General features: G+C 53.3%; 2 protein-coding genes across 5 annotated transcripts in view; both read left to right on the top strand.

Annotated features, from left to right (window-relative positions):
* Nucleotides 1–5,174, top strand: part of UBL7 (ubiquitin like 7) — a 34,256-nt gene extending 29,082 nt beyond the window's left edge. Inside the window, exon 12 of the mRNA XM_064456841.1 lies at nt 5,043–5,174. The gene's annotated coding sequence lies outside the window, so the exon portion shown is untranslated. The remainder of the gene's footprint in view (nt 1–5,042) is intronic.
* SEMA7A (semaphorin 7A (JohnMiltonHagen blood group)) overlaps nt 1–16,486 on the top strand; it is a 33,192-nt gene extending 16,706 nt beyond the window's left edge. For 2 of the 4 annotated variants that reach the window (XM_064456827.1, XM_009508754.2), the window contains exons 2-14: nt 5,043–5,176; nt 6,101–6,151; nt 6,448–6,543; nt 6,936–7,020; nt 7,576–7,686; nt 9,016–9,155; nt 9,508–9,686; nt 9,890–9,998; nt 10,692–10,890; nt 12,581–12,696; nt 13,325–13,476; nt 14,023–14,090; nt 14,495–16,486. In XM_064456827.1, coding sequence (XP_064312897.1) covers nt 5,043–5,176; nt 6,101–6,151; nt 6,448–6,543; nt 6,936–7,020; nt 7,576–7,686; nt 9,016–9,155; nt 9,508–9,686; nt 9,890–9,998; nt 10,692–10,890; nt 12,581–12,696; nt 13,325–13,476; nt 14,023–14,090; nt 14,495–14,844 — 1,790 coding nt within the window. In that variant the 3' untranslated portion in view covers nt 14,845–16,486. The remainder of the gene's footprint in view (nt 1–5,042; nt 5,177–6,100; nt 6,152–6,447; nt 6,544–6,935; nt 7,021–7,575; nt 7,687–9,015; nt 9,156–9,507; nt 9,687–9,889; nt 9,999–10,691; nt 10,891–12,580; nt 12,697–13,324; nt 13,477–14,022; nt 14,091–14,494) is intronic. The other 2 variants (XM_064456828.1, XM_064456829.1) reach the window with 1 other exon arrangement.
* Nucleotides 16,487–21,671: the final 5,185 nt, after the last annotated feature.

Raw genomic sequence — 21,671 nt, forward strand, 5'->3', positions numbered from 1 at the left:
CTGACTCAGCCAGGCCTGCATTGCTGGGAGATGAGGGCTCCTGGCACAGGTGTAGGGGACAAGACCCAGAGGACCCTCCCCAGCATTGTCAGTCCTTGAGTCAGCATTGAGAAGGCAGCTTTTCCTTCTGCTGTCAGAACAATCCCAGTCAGGTTGCAGCAGATACATGCTGCTATCAAGGTTGTAATCGGTACAGGCTATCAAAAAGGAAGGAAGAAATAAAACCTGGGAAATGAGAAATTGTTTGGAGAAGGAAGGAACCAGGAAAGGATCCAACCAGTGTCATGATTCAGGCAGGAGCGTGCTTGCTGTCAGACCTACAGGCAGCAGAGCAGGTGGCAGTGTCACTGGCATCGTGCCGAGGAGGGTAGGATGCATGGTGGTGATGACTGACAGCATTACAACGTGTTACAGCGAGAAGAGTTCCCAGGGCTGCCTGGTGGATTGCCTGGGCATTGGGGAGCATGGCGGTGCTGGAGACTTGGCTGTGTTCACTGTGGTGGTGAGCTTTGGCACTGCACCAGTTTAAATCCCATTGTGCCATTTGATGGGTGGCCCAGCCCCGTGACCCAGTCATATGGCAGCAGCATGAGTTTGGGAGAACACAGGCAGCTTGGCTAAAGGAACTTACCCTGCTTGGGGCAGCACAGGCCCCATGGTGTGGAGCAGGTAATGCCAGGGAGTAGGTAACCTCATAACCTGCCTGGTTTCCCCTCTTCATATTCCAAGGGCCAGTCCTACTTAACAAAGGTTTTAAGAGCAGCAAGTAAAGGATCTGCCTCTTGTCTGCATCGGCGCTGCTTCCAAGAAGTAGTGGGTTTTTATCTTGTTCTTCTTCCCTTTTTATTTATCCCAAGCTTTATTTCAGTTCCTTATTTTAAAATAATGCTGGCGCCAGAGCAGATTCGAACAGCCACCTCCATTTTAGGGAGATGCTGTCCTCCCCCAGCATCAGTGAATTGTAGACCTGCAAAGACTTGCCCACTACCGGTACTGGGAGTCGTGCAAGCCAGTGACTAAGCCGAGCGTCTGGGGCGCTGGAGCCGGCTGCCAGACTGGGGAGTGGTGGAGTGCAGAGGGGAGGACCATCATAGCTATGTCAGGATGAGAGCTTGGTTGTTGACTTTGTCTGCAATGAGGCTGCATGCCCACGCTGCTTCTCTAGTTGGACATCGGTTCTGGAGGTAGGGGGCACCATGCTCCCCTCCTGCACAAAGCTCTGAGGTGCTCTGGGAATTGGACCTTGCTGTGGTGCTGGGGAGGGCCAGGTTCTGCCCAGGCTCTTGCTGCCTTTCTGATGTGGGGTCCTGGACCCAAAAGGAGCCAGATTGCCCTTCAGCATGTCATTAAAGCTGGATTTGTCCAAGTTGTGCCTAGGGAGGCTGGCCCATTTCACCCTATGCCCCAATCAGATGGGAAGCAGGATTGCTCTGTCTGTTATCTGCATTACTCTGTGTGTGTTTAGGATCGGCCTGCCTGCCTTCATCTCATCTAAAGCATCTCCCTCTTCCTTTCCCTGCTCCTCCATTACCTCACCCTGCAGGCATCCTTCTGAGATGCACCGGGCTCCCTCCTTTTCCCTCATTTAATAGTATTCTTCTTCAGTCTGTTGTGGTACTCTCCATCTTGCCTGCAAAGCACAAAGCTGCTCTTTCTCCCATTCATTCCTCCAGACCTGGGTTAGCATTTCAATTGACAATTGTGCCATTGATTTTCGTGCTGATAGTGGGGTTTGCAGTAAATGCCAGGCAGAGGCGGGGTTAAATGAGCCCTATGTCTTCTGAAGCTCTGGACTCTATTTTGGAGGGAGGGTGGTGGTGGGGTCGTGCCTTCTGCTTCCAGGGGGGCAAGCTTTTCTTTGCAGTGTCAAAAGCAGCCTTGGACTCGTTAGGAGAGGCATGTCCCCTTCTTTGGGGACATAGTGTGGGCCATTAGATGCCCTCTGCCTTGTCATCCCAAGCTCTTGAAGCCATTTATACCCCAGGCTCCTGGTCAGGGGGTGCAGGACAGCTCCCCCCAGTCCTGCTGGATGAGAAGCAGAAGGGAAGAAGCGAAGGGGATCAAACTGCTTGCCTAAGTCAGGCTGTTCAAGGCAGAGCAGGGGCTGAAGGCCAGCTTTGTGGGTCAGGCAGAGGGAGCCCAGCACCTGCTCATGAAAACACCTTTAAAAGACTCCCTTCCAGATTGAATTAAATCAGTGCTGGAGCCACAAACATGCTTCTAGGCCCTGGCTAGCAGAGCTGTTTACTGTCAGCTTAGTGATTCAGTGCAGTCCTGGGGGAGCAGTAGGACAAATAATATGTTGGCACCAACCAAATTATTGTTTTGGGCTTGTTTGTTTCTGGCTGTTTGGAGACAAGTGTGTCCTTACCGGTTGGCACAGCTCTCGGAACTGAGCTTAAGAAAGAGGCAGTGTTACGAAAAAGCCTCGAAACCAAAGGTAATAGGAGCATGCAGGGCTGAAGTGTGCAAGAGGGTGAGGTGGAGGAAGGGGAGAGGGGAATGGCTGCAGGTGTATATTTTCCAGGGTGAGCAGCAACTTTAGGGGCTGGGCTGGAGGCTTGAAAACAAGAGCAAAGTTTCCCGAAGTCCCTCCAGACCTGCTTGCGGTGTGTTGGTGACAGGTTGTGCTGGCAGTGCTAGCTGGGTGGGGGAGAAGGGCTTTAGGGGCTCCCATGAGCGTGGGTTGTTGCCTGCCTGCTCCGCAGGTTGGGCCAAGAGCGGGGATTTTGAGGACTGCTGGGAAAGTGGGTGGTAAAAATGGGATTGGTCCTTTCTTCCCTGGCAAGCATAGACTGAGTCTGTGGCTGATGAGATTCCCTGGGCTGGTTGGCATGCCCAGCTGGCTTCCCACTTGTGGGGCCATTTAGGCAAGTGAGTTGCACAGTCACTCTGAAAAGACTTGATGCCAGCTTCTCCAGCAGGCAAAGCACATGCTCAGGAGTTTCTCTGAGTCCTTGGACAGAGGAGAGACTGTAGGGCTGGGGAGGGGTCGGGGAGTGGGCAGGGACTGCCATCCAGCCCACTTTCCTGGCTGCAGGGTCCTGATGCCGAATCTCCCCTGCTGCTGCCGTGCAGCCCTGTGGCCTCCATCCCACGGTACAGGGGAGGGGTAGCCTGGAGGTTTTGCATTAGCAAGAAGCTGCAGGCTGGAAAGCAGCAATGGTTTCTGCACCATGACACACCTCCACCCTCTCTCTTTGCGGCTGAGGTGCCCTTCCAAAACAGTGGCCAGTGGGTCTGGCAGGGTTTCCCATCACCATGCAGTGGCTGGCAGCAGACCGTGTTAGTAGAGCTGGTGATGGGAAAGCCTTGCTGGCTGGGTGCTGTTTAACCCCACAGACCCCGAGAAGATGTGACCAGCATACTGAAGTGGAGAGAAAAGCTGCAAATCAAGCAGGCTTTCAGTAGCCTAAATGACTTCTAACACATCTTTTTCAGCTCTGCGGAGCCTTGGCGGGAGCCATGCGTGGTGTGCTCTGCACAGAGGGGGTGTGCTGGTCTGTGCAAAGATTGTCCTTTGCCTGTCCTGCCAAGTGGCCCTATAAATAGAGAGGGACACGTGCCACTGATTAATTGCCTGTCTGTGCAGGCAGCCAGCTCCCAAGGCAGACACAGCCTTTGTCTGCTGGGAGCAGCAGCACTTGCCAGGAGAGAGGCCCTCTCTTCTTTGGAAAAGGGAGTGGAGGGAGGGATGAAAGTGGAGTGCCCTGTCATGCTAAGCAGAGGTCAGTCCTGACCAGCTGGAGACTTTTCCTCTCAGAGGAGCAACCTCTCTTATGTCATTGCTGCAAACAACGGTAGGTGACAGGGTAGCCGACAGCAGTGCACGTGCCATGTGCATTGCACCCTGCTGCAGAGCTGTACCCCAGCATGGCTGCTCAAGGCTGCCCAGATGCGGCTGTACCGCCCAGAGAGGGATGCAGGACCTGCGGACCCTACTGGGGGACAACAGAAGGCCCAGGAGAGGAGGCTCACAGCTGTACTTCAGTGCAGGGCCAGCCTCCCACACCTGAACTGGCAAGGCAGAGGGGAAGGGAGGATATGTTAGGAAAGAGGACCTGGAAGAGTCAAAAGGGGAAAGAGGAAGAAAAGAGGGGAGGACAGACAGTTCTTTCTCCCAGCTGGGCCTGGAAAGCTCCCCATCTGCAGCAGCCAGTTGTGACATGGGTCCTAGGTCTTGCAGCTCACTACTTGTTCGTGTCTGGGGTGTAGAGCCCGTTAGTTGCAGCTTCACGTGCACCCTTCCCCGGTCACATGTGGGCTCTTGCCTGGGGGCTCCAAACCCTGTCCATCCCTCCTGACCTCTGGAGGGAGGATGCTGGAGGATGGCAAGGACAGGTATGATGCTGGGCTGTGGCTGGTAGGAGATGATCTACCCTGTGGGCACAGGGAGGTTGACCCCCAGCTGCAAGGCAGCGCAGCAGCTCTCCCCCATTCAGCTGGATAAGAACCCACAGCTCCAGTTAAGCATGTGCAAAGTCCCAAAGTGGGGCACAAAAAGCTGTGGGTATGTCAAATGCAGGAAGGTGCAGGAACGAAATCTTTGAGGCAGTTGCCTGGGGTGGGTGTCAGAGAATGGCCAGAGAGGGGAGGGAGCCCTTCATCTCAAAGCTGGGAGGCAGGGGGCACTTGGCTATTAGAGCAGGTGGGAAGGCAGTGCTCACTTGGCTGCTGCAGAGCCCCTTCTAAGTCACTTTGAGCTTCTGCTCTCCTACAAAAGCTATTGCAGCAAAGTTTCCTTTCCTCCTCCTCTTCCCCCTCCAGCCCAGCAGGGGCAGGTGGGGCACTCCATTGTGCAGCTCTCCTGTCCCCGGGGGCCAAGGTGACAATAGCTAAGGTCTGAGCCTGGGAGCTGCCTTTTTCCGCCTGCCTGGCGCTGAGCCAGCCATCCCAGAGGGCCCCCAGGCCCATGTCCTTGTTTTTCTCATCACTCGCACCAAGGACATGGAAAGGGAGTTGATCAGTCTGAGCTGGCTGCGGATGTTCTCCGCAGTCAGCTGCGGTTCCCCTGATGAGTGTCTCCTCTGTGCTGTTCCTAGGTGCGAAAGAGTATGCATTTCCCAGGAGTGAGAAGTACCCGGTCTTCTATCATAAAGAAAACAGCTCAGCCATCTACATCGGGGGAAAGGGAAAGCTTTATTACTACGACTTTGCAACCTCTGAGAACTACACAGTAAGGATGCTCTGCTAACAAGTTTGGAACCCTATAAGAAAGTGTCCAGCATCCATCTCACAGCCCAAATGCTGGATAACTCGCTCAGTGTCTTTGCCAGCAGTGAAGTCAGGCCTGAAAGGGCCTGGTCTCTGGCCAGCCTGCCCCATCCATCTGGGAAGCTGCAACATCAGTATGATGAATGGCTGCAGCAAGTGGGAAATCTTCTACACTAGTTGTGAGTGGGTTCTTCCCAGGCTGTGATCCTCCTGAGGCCTTTGCTGCCCCAGAGGGAGGATTTTTCCAGTGAGGGACCCTTTCTTTAACATGAGAAGGGATGCTCAGACTCATGTCACTGGGGAGAAGATATGTTCTGATCCCTTTCCATTGTCAGAGCCCAGGATGTTTTTCTCAAAAGCAGGAAGTTCTGCATCAGCTGGGCGCTGAGTTAATACAGCAGGAAAAAACCCATTGGCTTTCCCATGACCCCTTCTTGTTCTCCTTAAACAAGTAGGTTGCTGAAGTTTGGGCCCAGATACTTCCATTCTTGTTCCCAGGAGCAGAGTTGTTCATGTGTCCCAACCCTTGGACGCTACCACCCACTACTGAACACCCACCCCGCGCCCCAACGATGGATCCTCTCCCGAAATCCTTTGGAGAGCAGCCTAGGCTGGCTGACAGGCATGCCTGCTGCTTTGGCCCTGCATCCCCACTTCTCCCCATCACCTCAAGGGCCTGAGAGATCCAGCCCAGCCTCCCCAAGGGTTTTCAAATGCTGAGGTGGGGAAAAGGGCTGCATTGCAGTGCTTAATGACCTTCTTGCTGATGTGCTCGCTTTGCTTCTGTTGAAGAGAGTGACTAGCATGTAGTGCATGGGGCTGAGCCCATGTCAGTTGGCTTTCAGAGGGAAGTAATTAAAGTACATCTCTTTCTCTTTTATCCTAGGAAGACTTCCCAGTGAAAAATGAAGGGCTATGTGTGATGCCTGCGAGTTCGGTAGGTCCTACCTGTGGTGGAACAACATATGAAACAGCTGGCTGTGTAAGGGTTGGAGGACTTGAGTTGAAGGACTGTTGAGGAAGGAATTGTGTTTGTTCCTCACGTGCTCTCTCTGGGTGAATATCTCCAGTGCCTGTGGAGCAGGAGATGAGACAGATGAGACAATATGAGTTTCCTCCTTTGGTTTTAAGACCCATGGAAAAGCTAAGAAGCCATATAGCAGCATGCTTGGTTGCTGTGGAGTAGTGCTCTACCATTTGCAGCTGCTCATGTTCCTCTTCTTTCTCTTGCAGGAGGACAATAAAAATTACCTCACTTTAGTGGAGAAGTATGGAGATGGGATGTTAGTGTGTGGGACCGGTGCCTGTGCTCCCACCTGCTGGAACTTGGTATGCTGTGGACATGTGTGATGGGACCAGAGCAAAGCACTTGCTGTTTTGTTTTGTGCTATCTCCACCTGTAAAATGGTGCCCTGATCCCCCCTCCTTCTCAGAGTGCTCTGAAATGCCCAAATGCCAGCTCCCTTGAGGAGCTTATTGTGACAACGCATGTCCCCACATGCCACCTCTGTGCTCACTTGTCACAGCCCCCTTCTCCTCATCTCCTGGTTGCAGCAGGGGCTCTGCCTGGCCCGTTCAACGATGGGCTGTGTCCTTCCCTTGTTTGGGCTGTACCAGCCAAGCAGAGCTGCTTTCCTCCTGCCCAGGGGTGGGTGTGGGCACATGGCCCCCCTGCCTTCCCTGAATGATCATACTTAGGGACCATTTCTGTCCTTACCCAGACGCAGAGAAAGGAGAGCACTGCATGGGATGGGAGAGGTATTGCTCCTTTCACCCCTGACTCGAATACCCTCGTTGTCGTTGATGGTAAGTCTGACTGCTCACATCTTTTCAGTCATAGTGCTTTGCAGGAAGGCTGTTATCTCTGTAACAAAAAGGGGCGCCTTGAAGCTGCTCCAAGGGCTTTGTCCCCCTGCTCGCGTTGGCGATCAGCCTTAGCGCTTCTTGCTTTTGCCTCATTGAAAGGCATATCCTTCTAGGCCAGAGCATGGCACAAGGTTGGTTGTTCCTGTCTAGGGCATGGGGGTTGAGTCTATGTGCGGGAGGATAGAGTGCAATAGAAACAGCAGGGAAGGGTGGTTCTGAAGTAACTCTGCTGCTCTGGACCTGGCAGGGAGACAGATGGAGATCCTTCCCAGAGGTAGAACAAGAATCTGTCCCTTCCACTTTGTAAGGAAAAGGACTGGGGGAGTCCTGCCCGGCCTGCTCAGTCCTAGGCAGTGAGGGCTGGGTTTCTTTGCCTGTATCCACCATCTTCGTGAGTCCACGTGCCCAGAGTTCTTGGTTTTTTGTTTTCTTCTCACAAACCCTTCTGCCCCCTCTGGAAACAGCCTGCTGCAAATGAGCCTTCCTGATCCACAGGTCATGACATCTACTCCACCATCAAGAAGAGCCAGCAGAACGGCAAGATACCCCGTTTCCGTCGAGTGAGAGGGGGTGGAGAGCTCTACACAAGTGACACAGTGATGCAGAGTAAGTATACGGGAGATCTTGAAAGCATGGGACCCGCCGCTTTGCCCCATCAGGCAGATTGGTTGGATTCTTTCAGTCCACAACTGCGGGCCATAAGTATACAGCACAGCTTGGATGGGTACATCCTCTCTGCCCAGCTGGGGTGTAGCTCCAGAGCTTCTTGTTGGGGTTTGGTCACCCCTAGAGCTGTGGAGTGGGGTAATCTGGTCCCCATCTGCAATGTCAGTGAGGAGGGACCCAGCGGCTACCTCCAGCTCTCTTGCTGCCAGCTGGGGGAATTTCACCACTTTACTTCTGGGACAAAACAACTGACAAGTGAGTTCCTCTTGCTCAGGGTGAGGAGATGGGGAAATGGAGAGAAATGGGTGGCAAGTTCCCTGTCAGATGCTGGAAGGAAATATGGTTGTGTAAAGGTGCCCATCAGCAGCTGTACAGTGGTGGAAACAGGAAGAACAACTTCCACTCCAGGCAGTGGCTCTTTCCAAATCCCCAGCCTGGGTGGGACCTTGAGGCAGCAATGTGTGGGGCTGTGCATGGAACAGGGTGGGGAATAGAGAGAAAGGACTCTCCTCAGTTTCCATGAGCTTATTACGTTGCCTTCCCCCACGCCTCCCCAGTGACACTGGGAAATGGGAGATTATCGAACCCCTGGCCAAAGGAAACACCAAATCAAAATGACACCAGGGCAAAACAGAACTTGTGTATGCAGGGCAATGGAGGGGGCAAGCAAGGCACCAGCAAACAAAACTGGTAGACCCAGAGCTGTGAGGCTGATCCCGTGCTTATACAGAACTCCCTGCCATGGGGACGCCAACTAACGATGCTCAGAGGGATCCTGCCGCTACTGGGGATGCCCTTTATGGCAGCGGTGTATTAATAGGAAGATGATTATTGGGTTTTCCACAGCAAGCATAAACAACAGTGCAGCTTGCTCCCATCGAGTGAATCTTCCTCTCTGATAATATCTTGGCTGTGCAAGAAGGGAGAACAGGTTTCCTTTGCTGCTAAGCAGCCGAGGCTTCACCGGGCTCTGGGAATTTGGCCTTCAAGGGGAATGGGTGTGTGGAGTTGGGCGGGAGGGAGGGGAAGGGGAACCAACTGGGAAAGTGGCACGTGAAGAGGAGTTGTTAGTGCAATGCACCAGTCAGGTGTAGAGGATGGGTTCAGACCTGTCCTATTCCTGGAGCACAGACAGTGTTTACGTTTCCTCATCTTGCCTAAGGGTGCATGGTTAGTTGTGGAGCATGCTGGTTTGGTTCCCACTGGTGGCTTTTCAGATGAAACGTGTGTTCAGGCCAAGGTTTTCTGATGATGCACTTCCCGTTTCAGACCCTCAGTTTGTCAAAGCCACCACATTAAGGCATGAAGAGCCTCACCAGGACAAGATTTACTACTTCTTTCGTGAAGACAACCCGGATAAGAGCCCGGAGGCCCCTAGAAACATCTCCCGAGTGGCCCAGCTGTGTAAGGTACCACAGGAACAGTTGTATGGTGGGGAGGCAAATGGACATGCCAGTTCACCTGGTGTTACTGGCACATGATTTGGCCTTGTGGCTCAATTCTCTCCTCTGCCACAAAGTTCGTATGGGGTACGGCCATGTCCTTTGGCCATCCTATCCTCTGGCTCCCATCTTGTCTGTAGAGGAGAGAAAGCCCTTTTCTGCCTCACTGGTATGTTAAAGAGGTACATGATTGTTGCAGTGACCAGCATCAAGTATACCTCTGGAGCATCCTCCAGTTATCCATCCAAGATGCTGGACAGGCAGGGACTTTGTGTTCTTCTCTGCCAAACCCTGACTCCCTGCTTTCCCTCTCCCCCAGGAAGATAAAGGGGGAACCAGTTCCCTCTCTGCTTCCAAGTGGACCACCTTCCTGAAGGCCAGCTTGATTTGTGTCGACCCAGTCACCAAGGGCAACTTCAACTGGTTGCAAGATGTTGTCTTTGTCCCTGAGAGTAACTGGCGGTACTCCAAAGTCTACGGGCTCTTCACAAACACCTGGTGAGGGTCTTTGCAAAATGGGGGTGTCTTATCCTGTGGGCCAAATCCTTTCTTTCAGCCCTTTTGTCTCTCTGGCAGGTACATGGGTGGAAAACAGCCAGAGTGGACACAGTCTGCAAAGACGCAATGCACACAGCCATGCCCCAGCCATAGGGGTGATGGCAAATGTCTGCCTGACCCTCTCTTTGTCTCGTTACCCACAGGGGAAGCTCTGCTGTTTGTGTCTATTCCTTTGGGGACATTGACAATGTATTTCGGACATCCAAACTCAAAGGCTATAATGGTCCCGACCCAGAGATTAAGCCTGGACAGGTGAGTGAATGATAAAAGATACCTACATAAAGTGGAGAGGCCTCCTGAGGCCAGGAGAGCTGGTCCCTGCTCTGTCACTACAGTTGTCAGAGTAGCTGAGGCAGGTGAGGTCCCACCATTGAGCAGTCAGGTGAGAGCTGGGGCAGGGAGGAAGGTTGTAGGCACTGCTGGAAGGATCTGAGCTTTGTTGCTGGAACCAAAAGGAGGCTGAATAAGGTTTGACGCTGTCATAGAAAGCAAGGGGAGATGGGCTTTTACGTGACTTGGCAAAAGGGTCTGTGAGGTCTCATGTGTGAAGCTGGAGGACAATGTCTTGCTTTGTGTTTGTTAACCCTGCGAGTTTCACCGAGCCAACCCGCAGCCCAGTCCTGTGCTTACAGGGGCACCACTGACCTGGCAGCAAACAGCAGGGTGGGAGGAGGCTCCCCTATGCTTCTTGAGGGGGTGACAGGGTGTCGGTCTCCTAAACTGCAACTTCTGCAGGGAAGATCTCTGGTAGGACCTGGCATGAGTACAGTCACAGCAGCCCCAGGGCTTGCATTTACCCTCAAGGCAGGCTTATGTGCCGTGTCTGCGCATCCTCCTCTGGGCTGAAGTACCCATGCTGTGCCCTGCCTTGCTCTCCTGCCCTTGAGCCGCATCCTCAGGGACCTGTCTGACTCTGATGGTGACTTTTGTCTCCTCTTGCTGCAGTGCGTTTCCTCTGGACAGCACACCCCAAGCGAGACCTTCAAGATAGCAGACAGCCATCCGGAGGTGGAGGACCGGGTGGAGCCCCTGTCCCCCACCAAGAGCCCCTTATTCCACAACAAGCACCGCTACCAGAAGATCGGGGTGCACAAGGTCTCTGCGGGTGATGGACACAGCTACAATGTGCTTTACCTGGCAACAGGTACTGGGAACCATTCCCTTTGGAGTTCCCCAGAGTTTGCCTTCCCCTCAAGGGCAGGGAACCCAAGGGAAGCAGATGAGACCCCCAGTGCAGAGCGAAGCAGAGGGCTGTGTTCCCAGCTTGGCATATGTTTGTCAAGCAGAAAGGAGCTGCCAAGTCCCAGCACAGCTAAATACATTCAATTTGGCTGCATAGGCAAAGACAGGCTGAATGCAGAATCCCAGCACATGAGATTTACCCAGTTGGACTGCTTCAGCCTGTGGTAGGTCTCAGACCAAGTGTTTTTAGGGCAAGGGAGCGGTAGCACAGCTCTCCCCAGGTGCAGCTTTACACTGTCAAGCAGAAGTCTTTTGCAAAGGGACCCACTCCATCATCTCCTGTCCCTACTTGTTCTAGTGCAGAAGCACAGACTTCCTGCGAGGCCAGCACCTCTGGCTGGAGACACAGCCAGCTGATCACAGCTGCCAGCAGTCCTGGGGCAGCCAGAAATGCTGCAGAGTTGAGCCAAGGTAGTTCAGCTTCAGGTGAACAGGCTGGAGAGCAAAAGGTTGGCAAGCTCAGTCAGGTAGCTGCCTGGGTTCCCATGCAGTGCAGCTACTCGCTGCTCAGAAGGTGCAAAGGTCCCTAACCCAGCGCTTCCCTCTCTTGCCTGCTTACCTTCCCTGGACTTGCTCCCTACAGCTGTGCTCTTCCCTTTTTCTGCGCTGTGCTTGTTTGTTCACTAGCACTTGTGGAGGGACTTTCTGGGGCTTTTGTTAAGTAATCTGTTATTAAAAAAAATTGCAGACGTCTCTCAGTAGGTGGCCTAGGTTGGATTAGGGCCCACGCATGCTCAGATTGTTCTTATCTTGCCGAAAGCTCTAGCTTAAATGCAGTTAAAGCCTTGCAGAGTCCTGCCGGGGAGCTTGCTCCAAGATTCAGGTCTTGGCAGGGCAGCTGCCCCCCCTTGCTGGGGCATGTGTGGAGGCAAGGGCCAGCACCTAGTGGCTCCTAATCCCTGCCTCACCTGGGGTCACATCTTTCAGCTCCCCCTGGTTGATGGTGGAGAAGGGTGTGACTATTTGGGAAGGGGAAACCATGCAAGCACTAAAAGAGGGTAAGTGATGAAGATTCCTGGGTCCTGTTCCCTCAGGATCTGCCTTTCCACCCCTCCACCAAACTGACTTATTTTCTTAAATCACCAGTTTGGAGTCATTTAACTGGGGAGGGGAGTCGGTTTAATTAGAAAAACAGAAAGACAAAGACCCAAGTTTCAGCCTCAGGGGAGCAGTGAGATGAGACTCGTGCAAGAACAGGCCAGTGATCAAAGCAGAACGGAGCTCAAGAGCACTTGTTTTTTCTTGCTGAGGCTGTTAGAGCGCAGCTGATCAAAGCAGGCACAGCCAGGTCCCAAAGGGCAATGGGAAACGGGTTCCTCATGGCTCTTGGCTGGGAGGATGACAAGGCTCTGCTGTGGGAAACACTGTTCTCTGGGGGATGATTTCCTAGCAGAGCAAGCAGGCTCCTTCTGAGAAAGGTCCTGTCTTTGGGTGGCTGGTTTCAGGCATCCAGTCAAGCCTGGCTCTGCAGAGTGGGTGTCATCTGTCATAGCAAGGGCTGGAGGCTGAGCTGCCTGGCTTCCCCACACCTTCCTGCAGCCCCTCTGCCTTGCCTTTCTGCTTCATCAGGGCTCTCCCCTCTTTCTTTCTAGACAAGGGATCCATCCACAAGATTGTGGAGCTGCCGGATGGGGTGCAGAACATCATGGAGCTCCAGGTCTTCCCGAAGAAGGACCCGATCCAGTCCATGATCCTGGACCATGAGAGGGTGGGTCTCTGCCTGCTCTGTAGAAAGGAAAATGGTTGGGCTGTAGCTTTAAAAGCAGGCAGCAGGGGAGGCAGGGACAGATGGTTTAATGACAAACCCTGGATCCGGAAGTATCTCTGGATGGGTTTGTGGGGAGGTCCTGCAGCATGCTTTGCTAAATCCTAACAGCTGGGCTGATGTCTCCATTCCTGGGTAACTCTCTGTGTGGTCAGTGGGCAACAGAGCTTTTCATACACCTCCTCTCCCCTGGAGGCAAGGGAAGAATAAGGCTATTTGCTCCCTGGGTCAAATCCCAGCACAGTGTTCTCCTCCCCCTGCAGTTTCCCTCTTGTTGTCCAGCCTTGCTGGCAGATGAGCTGTCAGACAGCACTGGCCCTCCATCCCGGAGGTGGTAACACTTCTGTCATTGATGGAGCAACTTATGTATATGTAGGGCTGGTGGGGGACAGATGGCTGCTTCCCCTCCCAGTGTAGGGACATATGACTGCATTGCCTGGAGACCTACCAGCCCTGCTGGTGAAATCCACCCCAATATCACAGTGAAGCTGCAGGAGAAGTGCTAGACAGTTGTAAGGTGGCACTGGGACACAGTACTGAGATGATCAGCCCCTCTGCTTTCCTCCTGCAGGCGATGCTGTATGTCAGCTCAACAAAAAAAGTCATGGAGATACCTATGGACATGTGCAGGGTGTACCGCAACAACTGTGACAGCTGCTTGCTGGCGAGGGACCCATACTGCGGGTGGTTCAACGGGAGTTGTCAGTCGGTTTATCTAAACCGGTATGTTGTGCCAACAGCTTGCTGTTTCTCCATCACCTTCAGCTGGTTGCTTTCATGTGAGAAATACCCTCAGTATTGCCCTTCCTGGCCAGGGCTGCACATGGTTTTGAGGCCATCTTCCCATCATGGAGAGAGATGAGCCCATTGTGTCCAGGCAGTAACAGCGCAGATGTCTGTGATGTCCCCAAAACCGTGCCTCTGCAGGGATCAGTCCCTCCTGCGGCACCCCTGCTCTGGGGAGGGAGAGGTCAATGGGTTTTGAGCACCCACCCCCTCTTTTGCTGTTAGAAATGCACGTAGCTCTGCTGGTTGTGATGCTGTTTAAAGCAGTTGATTGTGGTGAGCTGCTGCGTCTCATGTTTGTCATCCACCGGCCTCCTAAGTGGGGGTGTGTGTGTGTGTTTTTCCCTACCCAGGTAATAGCAGGTGTTTAAACTTTCTTCCATATCTGATCAACCTCACCTTGTATGGGGAAGTAATTTTCTAGCCCTGAAGCTCTGCTTCCCTGACATTAGTGCTTTGTTAATGCTTGTTCTCACCTGCTAGGGAGGTACATCAGAATCTGAATCTGGACCAGTGGCGAGGAAAGTGCCAAAAGGGGGATATTAAGGAAGGTATGTAAAGGTTTTGAGCTGTAGGCCATTTATCCAGGGGGTGTGTGGGGCAGGGTGACTGGTTCTCAGGTCTTTTTACGGGCTGTGCCAGGTGTTGCAACTCATTGCTGGGGAACTGAGAATGACCATGCTGAGATCAAGACACCAAGCAAGTCTCAGCTTGGAGTTAATCACTAGATAATGTATTTCTGAGGTCGGTGAAAGGGCTCAAACTCTGTGTTTACTGATGTCCAGGGAAAAGACTCCAATGGTCTTCACCAGGCATGGGTTAGGCCTGGCCATTGTCATTAAATGGTCATGTAACATGACCCATAGAGCCAACTGTTCTTCCCTCCAGACTTGTGGGGAAGATCTGTGGTTCCTGTAGATGCCTGTCTCATCTCCCCCTTCTCAATCTCTTTTAGTAGATGACTATCAGAGCATTGCAGTCGTCCCTTTCTCCCGCTACTACCTCAACTGTCCCATCGAGTCCCACTATGCCACCTACAACTGGTACCACAACAACAGCCTCATCAAGACCTGCAACACCACCCACCCCCAGCAGGACTGCTTTCACTTCATCCAGAACGTGAGCCACATTCACTATGGCCACTATGTCTGCATCTCGGAAGAGGATGGCTTCAGGCAGGCTCTGGTGAAGGAACGCCTGGTGAACCAGCTCAGGTTCATGTCCCAGAAGGGCCGGGCCACCATGACTTTTGGTTCTTGGCTGCAGCTGCTCTTGATGGTGCTGTTGCTGGAGCTCTTCCACTGAACATGACAGGACTGTGTTCCCACTGTCCTGGCTGCTGCTGCTCTTCCTGCACTTCTTGTCTGCTCCTGAGGCAAGGTCTCTGTTCTCTTAGCTACTCCATGGATCTTTGGCTGTCCCAAAAGCATTCCTGGGTACAAGAGTTGTGGTGAGGAAGATGTGACTGCAAGGCCAGATGGAGTAGGGTTTGGGAACAGGGAGGGAAGGGATACGTTAACACGTGGAGGATGTTCACAGTACCCAGCAGTGTGAAGGGAGTGGTGTCAGCCTCTCCCTGAGCCTGTGCTGGTAGCTCTGTACTGGTTATAATCCTGAGCCTACCCTGGGCGCAGACGTTCAGGGGACTTCTGCCAATGTGCATGCACTGATCCTCAGGGCACAATGACTCCTCTCTTTGGGAATGTGCATGTGATGAAGAGGAGGAACCAGCCCTTGGCCTTTCTAACTGGTTGATCTGCGCTTTATTCCGAGCGGGAACTGATGCCTCCAAGGTTTTGGTGGCTAAATATCTGTTTGGGTTGGCAAGCAGCTGAACACTCAGAGTGTCACATCTGAGTCCCCTTCTGGTCTGGAGAATTGAGCTCTGGAAGGGTTTTAGGGTTTGGTTTATGGGTTTTTTTACAGTTGGCTTTGACATGGGAGGGAGATCGGGAACTAGTGCTGGAAACCTGCAGGCAAGGGCAGGCACAAAGTTAGCAGTTTGCATGGAGAAGCCTCAGAAAATTATTAGCTTTGGGGTGTGGGGAAGGACAGACTGAAGGGGACAGGAAGGGAAGGTGGAAGCAGAGCCCAAACCAGACTCGGGGAGACCCTGAGAAGTTTTAAACGCACAAATCCTCTGCAGGCAGCTAAAGGCATTTTTCTGTGGGCAGCAGGCAGCCCCTGCTCCCAGCACTTCTCCTGTGGGAGAGGTACGGGGCTTCCTCAGGGAAAGAGGCGGCAGGCTGCCGATCTCAGGGCAATGCCCATGGGCTCAGGGGGGCTGTGGCTGTCCCCACTGCCCAGAGCAGATCTGCCTCTCTCCCTTGCAGTGAGGGGACAGGGGAGGACCAGGGTTTGCTTCTTTTGGGCTTTGAGGTCTCCAAGCAAGACTAAACTGTGAAAAAATGGGATGCTCTGTCTGCACCTGTGTGCAAGGGGTGATCCCACACCTTGTCCAAGCCTTTTCCCAGCCCTCTTGAGCACCAGAATGCCCCAGCCTCAGGCCGTGTAACAGAGGGGGCAGTGTATCTCATGCTTCCAATAACCTGTCACAGCAGCACAGCTCCTGCTTTGTGCCTGCTCAGAGACACTCAGGAGTGCCCAAGGGGTCTTCTTGGCAAGGGGGAGAGAGGCCACGTGCCTCTCGTGACTGCAGACTATGGACAATGGGCCAGAGCTTTCTACTGCACTACACTTCCAAGATAAATTCCCCCCCCCAAAATCTAGCTTCTTAACATCCCTTCTCAAAGCACTTTAATAAAACTATTAACTAATTAAAAGTTATTTATTATGAACTTGTATGTAACTGTATGATTTTATAATATTATAGAAAATGCGTTCAAATTAGAGAAGAGAAAAAGCAAACAATGCAACAGCTACCAAAATAAAAATCTTTCATTGCTGTGACCAAAGTGAAATCACTGAAATAAAGAATGGAAAAGAGCAGGTGAGTGCTGGGTTTCTCATGAAGAGTTGAGGGATGCTGCTGTGACGGTGGCTGGGGCCTCCCCTTTCCTGCTTCACCCATGATTAAAGGGTCCCCTCACCCACTTCCATGTTTTACCTGCCTCTTCTCTCCAGTAGCAGCCCTAGCCTGATGCCAGGCCACCCCTTGTCCTGTGGCCTTGCTGCTCCCACTTCAGGCTGGCACCATCGGGAGTGGGAAGCTGGGCAAATTCCCACTGGAGAATCCCAAGGAGTGTGTTAGCAGCACCCTGCTCATCACCACCCGCTGCCTACAGAAAGTGAGGGATATAAATAGCGGTGGTGGGTCCTTGTGGGCATGGAGCCATCATGGCACATTCTGCCTGCTGCTCTGCTACTCGCCAGGAGCTGGGGCAGGCATCACGATGGTCCTCTGCACCCTTGGCTTTGATGTTGGGAATGGCTTTTAGGGGGGCACGCATGGGCTGCCTGGCTGACAGCCCATGAAAGGGAGCGGTGCTGAACTCACAGCTCTCTTTATGCTGGTTTTGGGGAAAAATGAGCTGATGGATGATAGCTTGTGGGGGAGGGGAAGGCCAGGCTTGGAATGGAGGGAAGAAGGGAACAAGAATTCAAGCTTTAAAAACATGCCAGCAAAAGCAGGAGGGAACAATAAACTCCCCCTTTTTCAAACCCTCATCAAAGCACCTCAGCACAAAGGCAGAACCAGTTGCAGAGCCCAGCAGACTGGTTGTAGCGCTCAGTCTCTTTTGCAGGGCTTTCAAAGGTTTGCGGCTTCATCTGAACCCGTGCCTAGCTGCCTTTCTGTTCGCTATTCTTAGCGCTTGCTGCTGGCCCTGTTCCTGCAGGTAGCGTCAGAAAATATTTAGGCACTGGTAGTTGGGTCGGAACCTGCTTGAGCTCCAGCCCCACTTTGCAGCAATGCACTGGCAAGCTTCTTTTGCAAAGCATCGGAGGTGATGGGGAACCAGCTGGGGACAGAGGGACAGCAGTGATGGGCAGCTCTGTCCCCTGGGACCTATGCTAGATGTCCCGACCCAGGATTTGCAGGAGGGTTTTGCAGATCTCTGACCTGCAAGGCAGGGTTACACAGCTGAAAGTGAAAGCCTCCCCTGCCTTATTTCTTTCTTAGCACTGGGTTTGGCAGAAAACTCCCCACTGGCACTGGCAACATATGTGGTAGCAGCATCTTGACGTAAAAAAGGAGAAACAAGCCTGAAATGGAGGCGGGTTTCAGGGGAGCTAAAACAAGAAGTGTGATTTCTGGCAGCCCCCACCCCCCTGCAGTGGGAGGAGGTGGGGAACTCGCCCAGGACGGGAAGGGAGAGAAACCCGGTGCCCAGGCATTACCACTAAGGTGCTGTACGCGGATACTGAGACGTTTGAATTTCCAGCTCTATTGCTGCCAAGCACTGGATTACCAAAGCTCTAAAACCCCTGAGCACTGAAGCGTTTCATGGTGCCCTGGGAAGAGACGAGTGGGAGGGCTGGGAGCCGCGCACTACAGCGATGCTGAAACCCCCTGGGAGCGGGTTGAAAGCGATAGGCTGGGGCTGTGCGGGGTCCATGGCTGTGATAACACCATTTTGGCTCCCCTGCCTCCATTTTCTTGCCCAAGAAGCGGGTGAGAGCCCAGGACTGAGCACCACAGGGACAGCCCTGGGTCCCTGGGTGACACAGAGACCCCACAGACCCACGCACGGGCTGCAACAGCATCCCCTTGCCAGCCTTTGCAAGTGGGTCCCCATCCCCGCTCCCTAGGGACAGCCAGGACAAAAGATGGAACCTTTTGCTAAATTACCTGAATAAAGCTGCAAGGACCAAACATTTCAGGCTGTGTTTTATTCTAGGCCACATTTCCCCTTTTCAGCTCATAAATACAATGAGCTGAAAGTTGTGGGCAAACACATGCAGCAGGATTTATCACAGCCTTTGGGGCCACTGGAGGGAAAAACTGCGTGGGGAGGAGAAAGCCGAGGCCTCACTGCCCTCACCCTGACTGTGGCCACATTGTTTGAACAAGTTATTTTGAGAGCCTTGTTTCAATGGGAGCAGGCATACACAGGAAGGTCAGGTAGTGCAGCAGCTTCTCTGGGCTTCCTCTGGCCCAGGCGGACGGGGTGGATGGCCGCAATCTGAAACAAAAGCCTCAAGAGCATTTGTTTTTTCCCAGGGCTGTTTTGGGGGGCTATTTCTTCCTCCAGCCTCGCTGGAGGGCTTGGAGGCTATTCTGGGAGGAGGGTTTTCTGGGCAGGACAATAGACCCAGGAAATCCTGTATCTGCCTGAATCAGCAGCTAGTGAGAAATCCCACAGTATCTCCTCCATGCAAGCACCTGGGGTTTGTACTGACCGTAGGCTCATCCAAGATGCTGTCTCCAGCCATAGTATCCCCCTGGGAAGCCTTTCGTGGTGAGATGGGGTACAGAGCAACCCCAGAAGGAGCCAGCTGGAGCCTGGGATTAGGACACCCTGACGACCACACCTGGTTTCATGAAAGCTGAGATCCCAGGGATGGAGAGGGGAAAGGTGCCGCCACACCAGGGCAACATCTTCCATCCTCCCCATCGACCAGCCTGAGCACCCTCCTGGCGTTCTTATCTTGCATCTTATCTTAGGCTCAGCCTGTCCAGCACACACTGTCCTTCCTGGCCACGTCTGAGCTGTGGTTAGAGCTGGAGCTGGCCCAGCAGCACTCCCACATGCGTCACCCCCGGGGCCAGCTGTCCCACGGGTGTCCTACCCATCCTGCACATCCTGCCTGATGCAGCTGGTGCCACCACCTGCTTCCTCTGGGACTAGCTGGCAAAGGGGAGACATAAACAGAGCGTCTGGATCGGGTGCCCAAAACCATGCTGCCCACCCGGCTTGCTCCCAGCTGCCTTCACCCCTCACTCCTCTTTATCCGACCTATTTTTCTTATCAGTGAAGTGGCAGCTCTGTTTGCAGGGGGTGTTTGCTGCCCTGCAGCCATTTCCCTTTTCACTGAGGTTCTTGGGATTTAACCAGCCTTGGGCAGGTGTCTGTCTGTCTGTGCATGGCTCTGGCCTCCTTTTGCCCGTGGTCCACACTGGTGCATGGACGATGTGGCGTGAGTGATATTACTCCACCAAGGCAGGTCAGGGCCAGCTGTGGCAAGCAATGTGAGTGGGAAATCCAGGCGCTTACTAGAAATGACATGACCTAGGAGATGCTGGAGGAAGTTAAACTTGGAATAAACCAGCATGCCTTCCTACCACGGGACCACGCTCTTCCTCCCCGCAGCTACACATGCAACAGCTTTTCCCTTCCAGCCATGAATTTCTAGCCAGAGATCCCTGAGTGTTGATTGCAGCCAAAGTACACATCCCATCAGGGTGAGATACCCCACCCCAGCTCAATGGAGACCCCAAAAGCCACACATCAGCCTGGCGATGTTTAGGTCTGGGACTGCATGCAATAAATTAGTAAAAGGAGATTCAGTTTAATGGGGCAGGACAATAAAACCAAGCTAGAATTGCCCCAGTTTCAGATTAAAGTTTGTCCTGGCTGGGTCCGTCCTCCTGATGAGATGCTCTGGGTGCCCCCAGCAGCTCCTTAAGCATGATACACTCAGCCCCAAGTGCCTCAGGGATGCTGCCAGACATGTGCCAGGTCATCCCCTTCTCTCTGCTCCCAGGGGAAATCCTCCAGCAAGAACTGCTTGGTCCTGGCTACAGTCTGTTTGCAGCTGAAAGTTTTCTCTTTTTCAACATAATATTATGAAAATGAGTTTTCGTCCTCCCCTCCAGCCCCAAACTGAATCACAGGGGGTTTCTGGGCAAGAGTTTTACTACTGAAATTTTCCCAACTGCCTTCTTGTAGGCAGGAGCTGAAAGCTTGCAATGAATGGATTTGCTCATGCAGAGAGTGGGGAAGACCCCAGGCTGAAATCACTGCAGAAAAGAAAAACACTTGCTGGAAAATACATGAAAAACACCATCCTTCCCAAGCAACATGTGCAATCAATGGGAAGCAGAGCAGCGCCAGTCCACATATGGATGAGGGCTGTATTTTTAAGGTAAGAAAGCAATGCAGTTAGCTCTATGCCCGTTTCCCAGCCACTGATTTCACACCTGCTCTGCTCCTCTCTCCATCCCAGTGATGTGATGCAGTCACTTTATTCTCCCCACCAAAACAGAACAGCTGCCAGCATCACCCTGGCTGAAGCCAGCCCCATCCCGGCCAGTTCCCCTCGGCTCGGGGTGGGTAGAGGTGTCTGCAGCAGTGTAGAAAGGATGAGCCACTCTGCCAAAACACCTTCCCTCTGCTAAATCACTGCAGTCTTGGCATTGCCGGCCCCAGGTGCCTGAGGCATGAGGTCAAGGAGAGGGATTTTCCAGGCAGGTTGGGGTCTCACTGGGGCTGCGGCTGCAGCACTGACTCATCGAGGTTTCTTGCCGCGGAGCAGAAAGCTGGGGGATTTCTCAGAAGCCTCTCAGAGGTGTGATTTAGCAGTGCAAAGGTGTGAAGGGGATGGGCAGTTAGTCGCCCTGCTCTCTGGGGAGGTGATACACAACTGGAAAGCCCCACGGGTGGAAAGCGAGAGCGTGACCCCCATGGGTTCCACTACGAGGTGGAAACCCCGCTAGAGGGACACTCCTTGCCCCAGCGTGGATTGCATGGCGAGAAGGCCACAGAAAGTGGGAGAGACTCTCTGTTTTGGCTCATCCGAAAATAGTAGGTCATATGTCTGAGTCATCTGAGTTTTGTGGGCAAGGTGCTGCCTGCAGGAGTGGGGGAGAAACGCTTCCTCCCATTCATGTGCTGCTTGCTTTGCTCACTGCGGAAGAGGCCATCAGCAAAAATGGTCAGAGCCCCATCCCTGCTGAGTTTTCTACGGGTTGGGGAAGGAGTGACGCTGTGGGGTTCTGAGCACCTCTTTGACCTGTTTCCTGCCACCCCCTGCTTTCCGTCAGAGCCCCCCAGCCACGCAGGTTCCTGCAGCCACCGCAGCAGCCATCTGCTTCCTCTGCAAGTGGCATGCTCGGGGGCTGTCAGAGAGGGGAAAATGTGTCATGTTTCCTTCATGCTGCAGGGGTGGCACCTCCACTGGGGAGGTGCCCCAAAAATTTGGAGCCCTCCCAGGGTGGGGGGGCATGGAGGGAGGAGGGGAAGGCCCCCATGGGAGATGTGCATGGGACCCCTTGGTGGTCTGGGGGCAGG

This window comes from Phalacrocorax carbo, chromosome 7 (genome assembly GCF_963921805.1).
Source record: "Phalacrocorax carbo chromosome 7, bPhaCar2.1, whole genome shotgun sequence".
Taxonomy (NCBI): domain Eukaryota; kingdom Metazoa; phylum Chordata; class Aves; order Suliformes; family Phalacrocoracidae; genus Phalacrocorax; species Phalacrocorax carbo.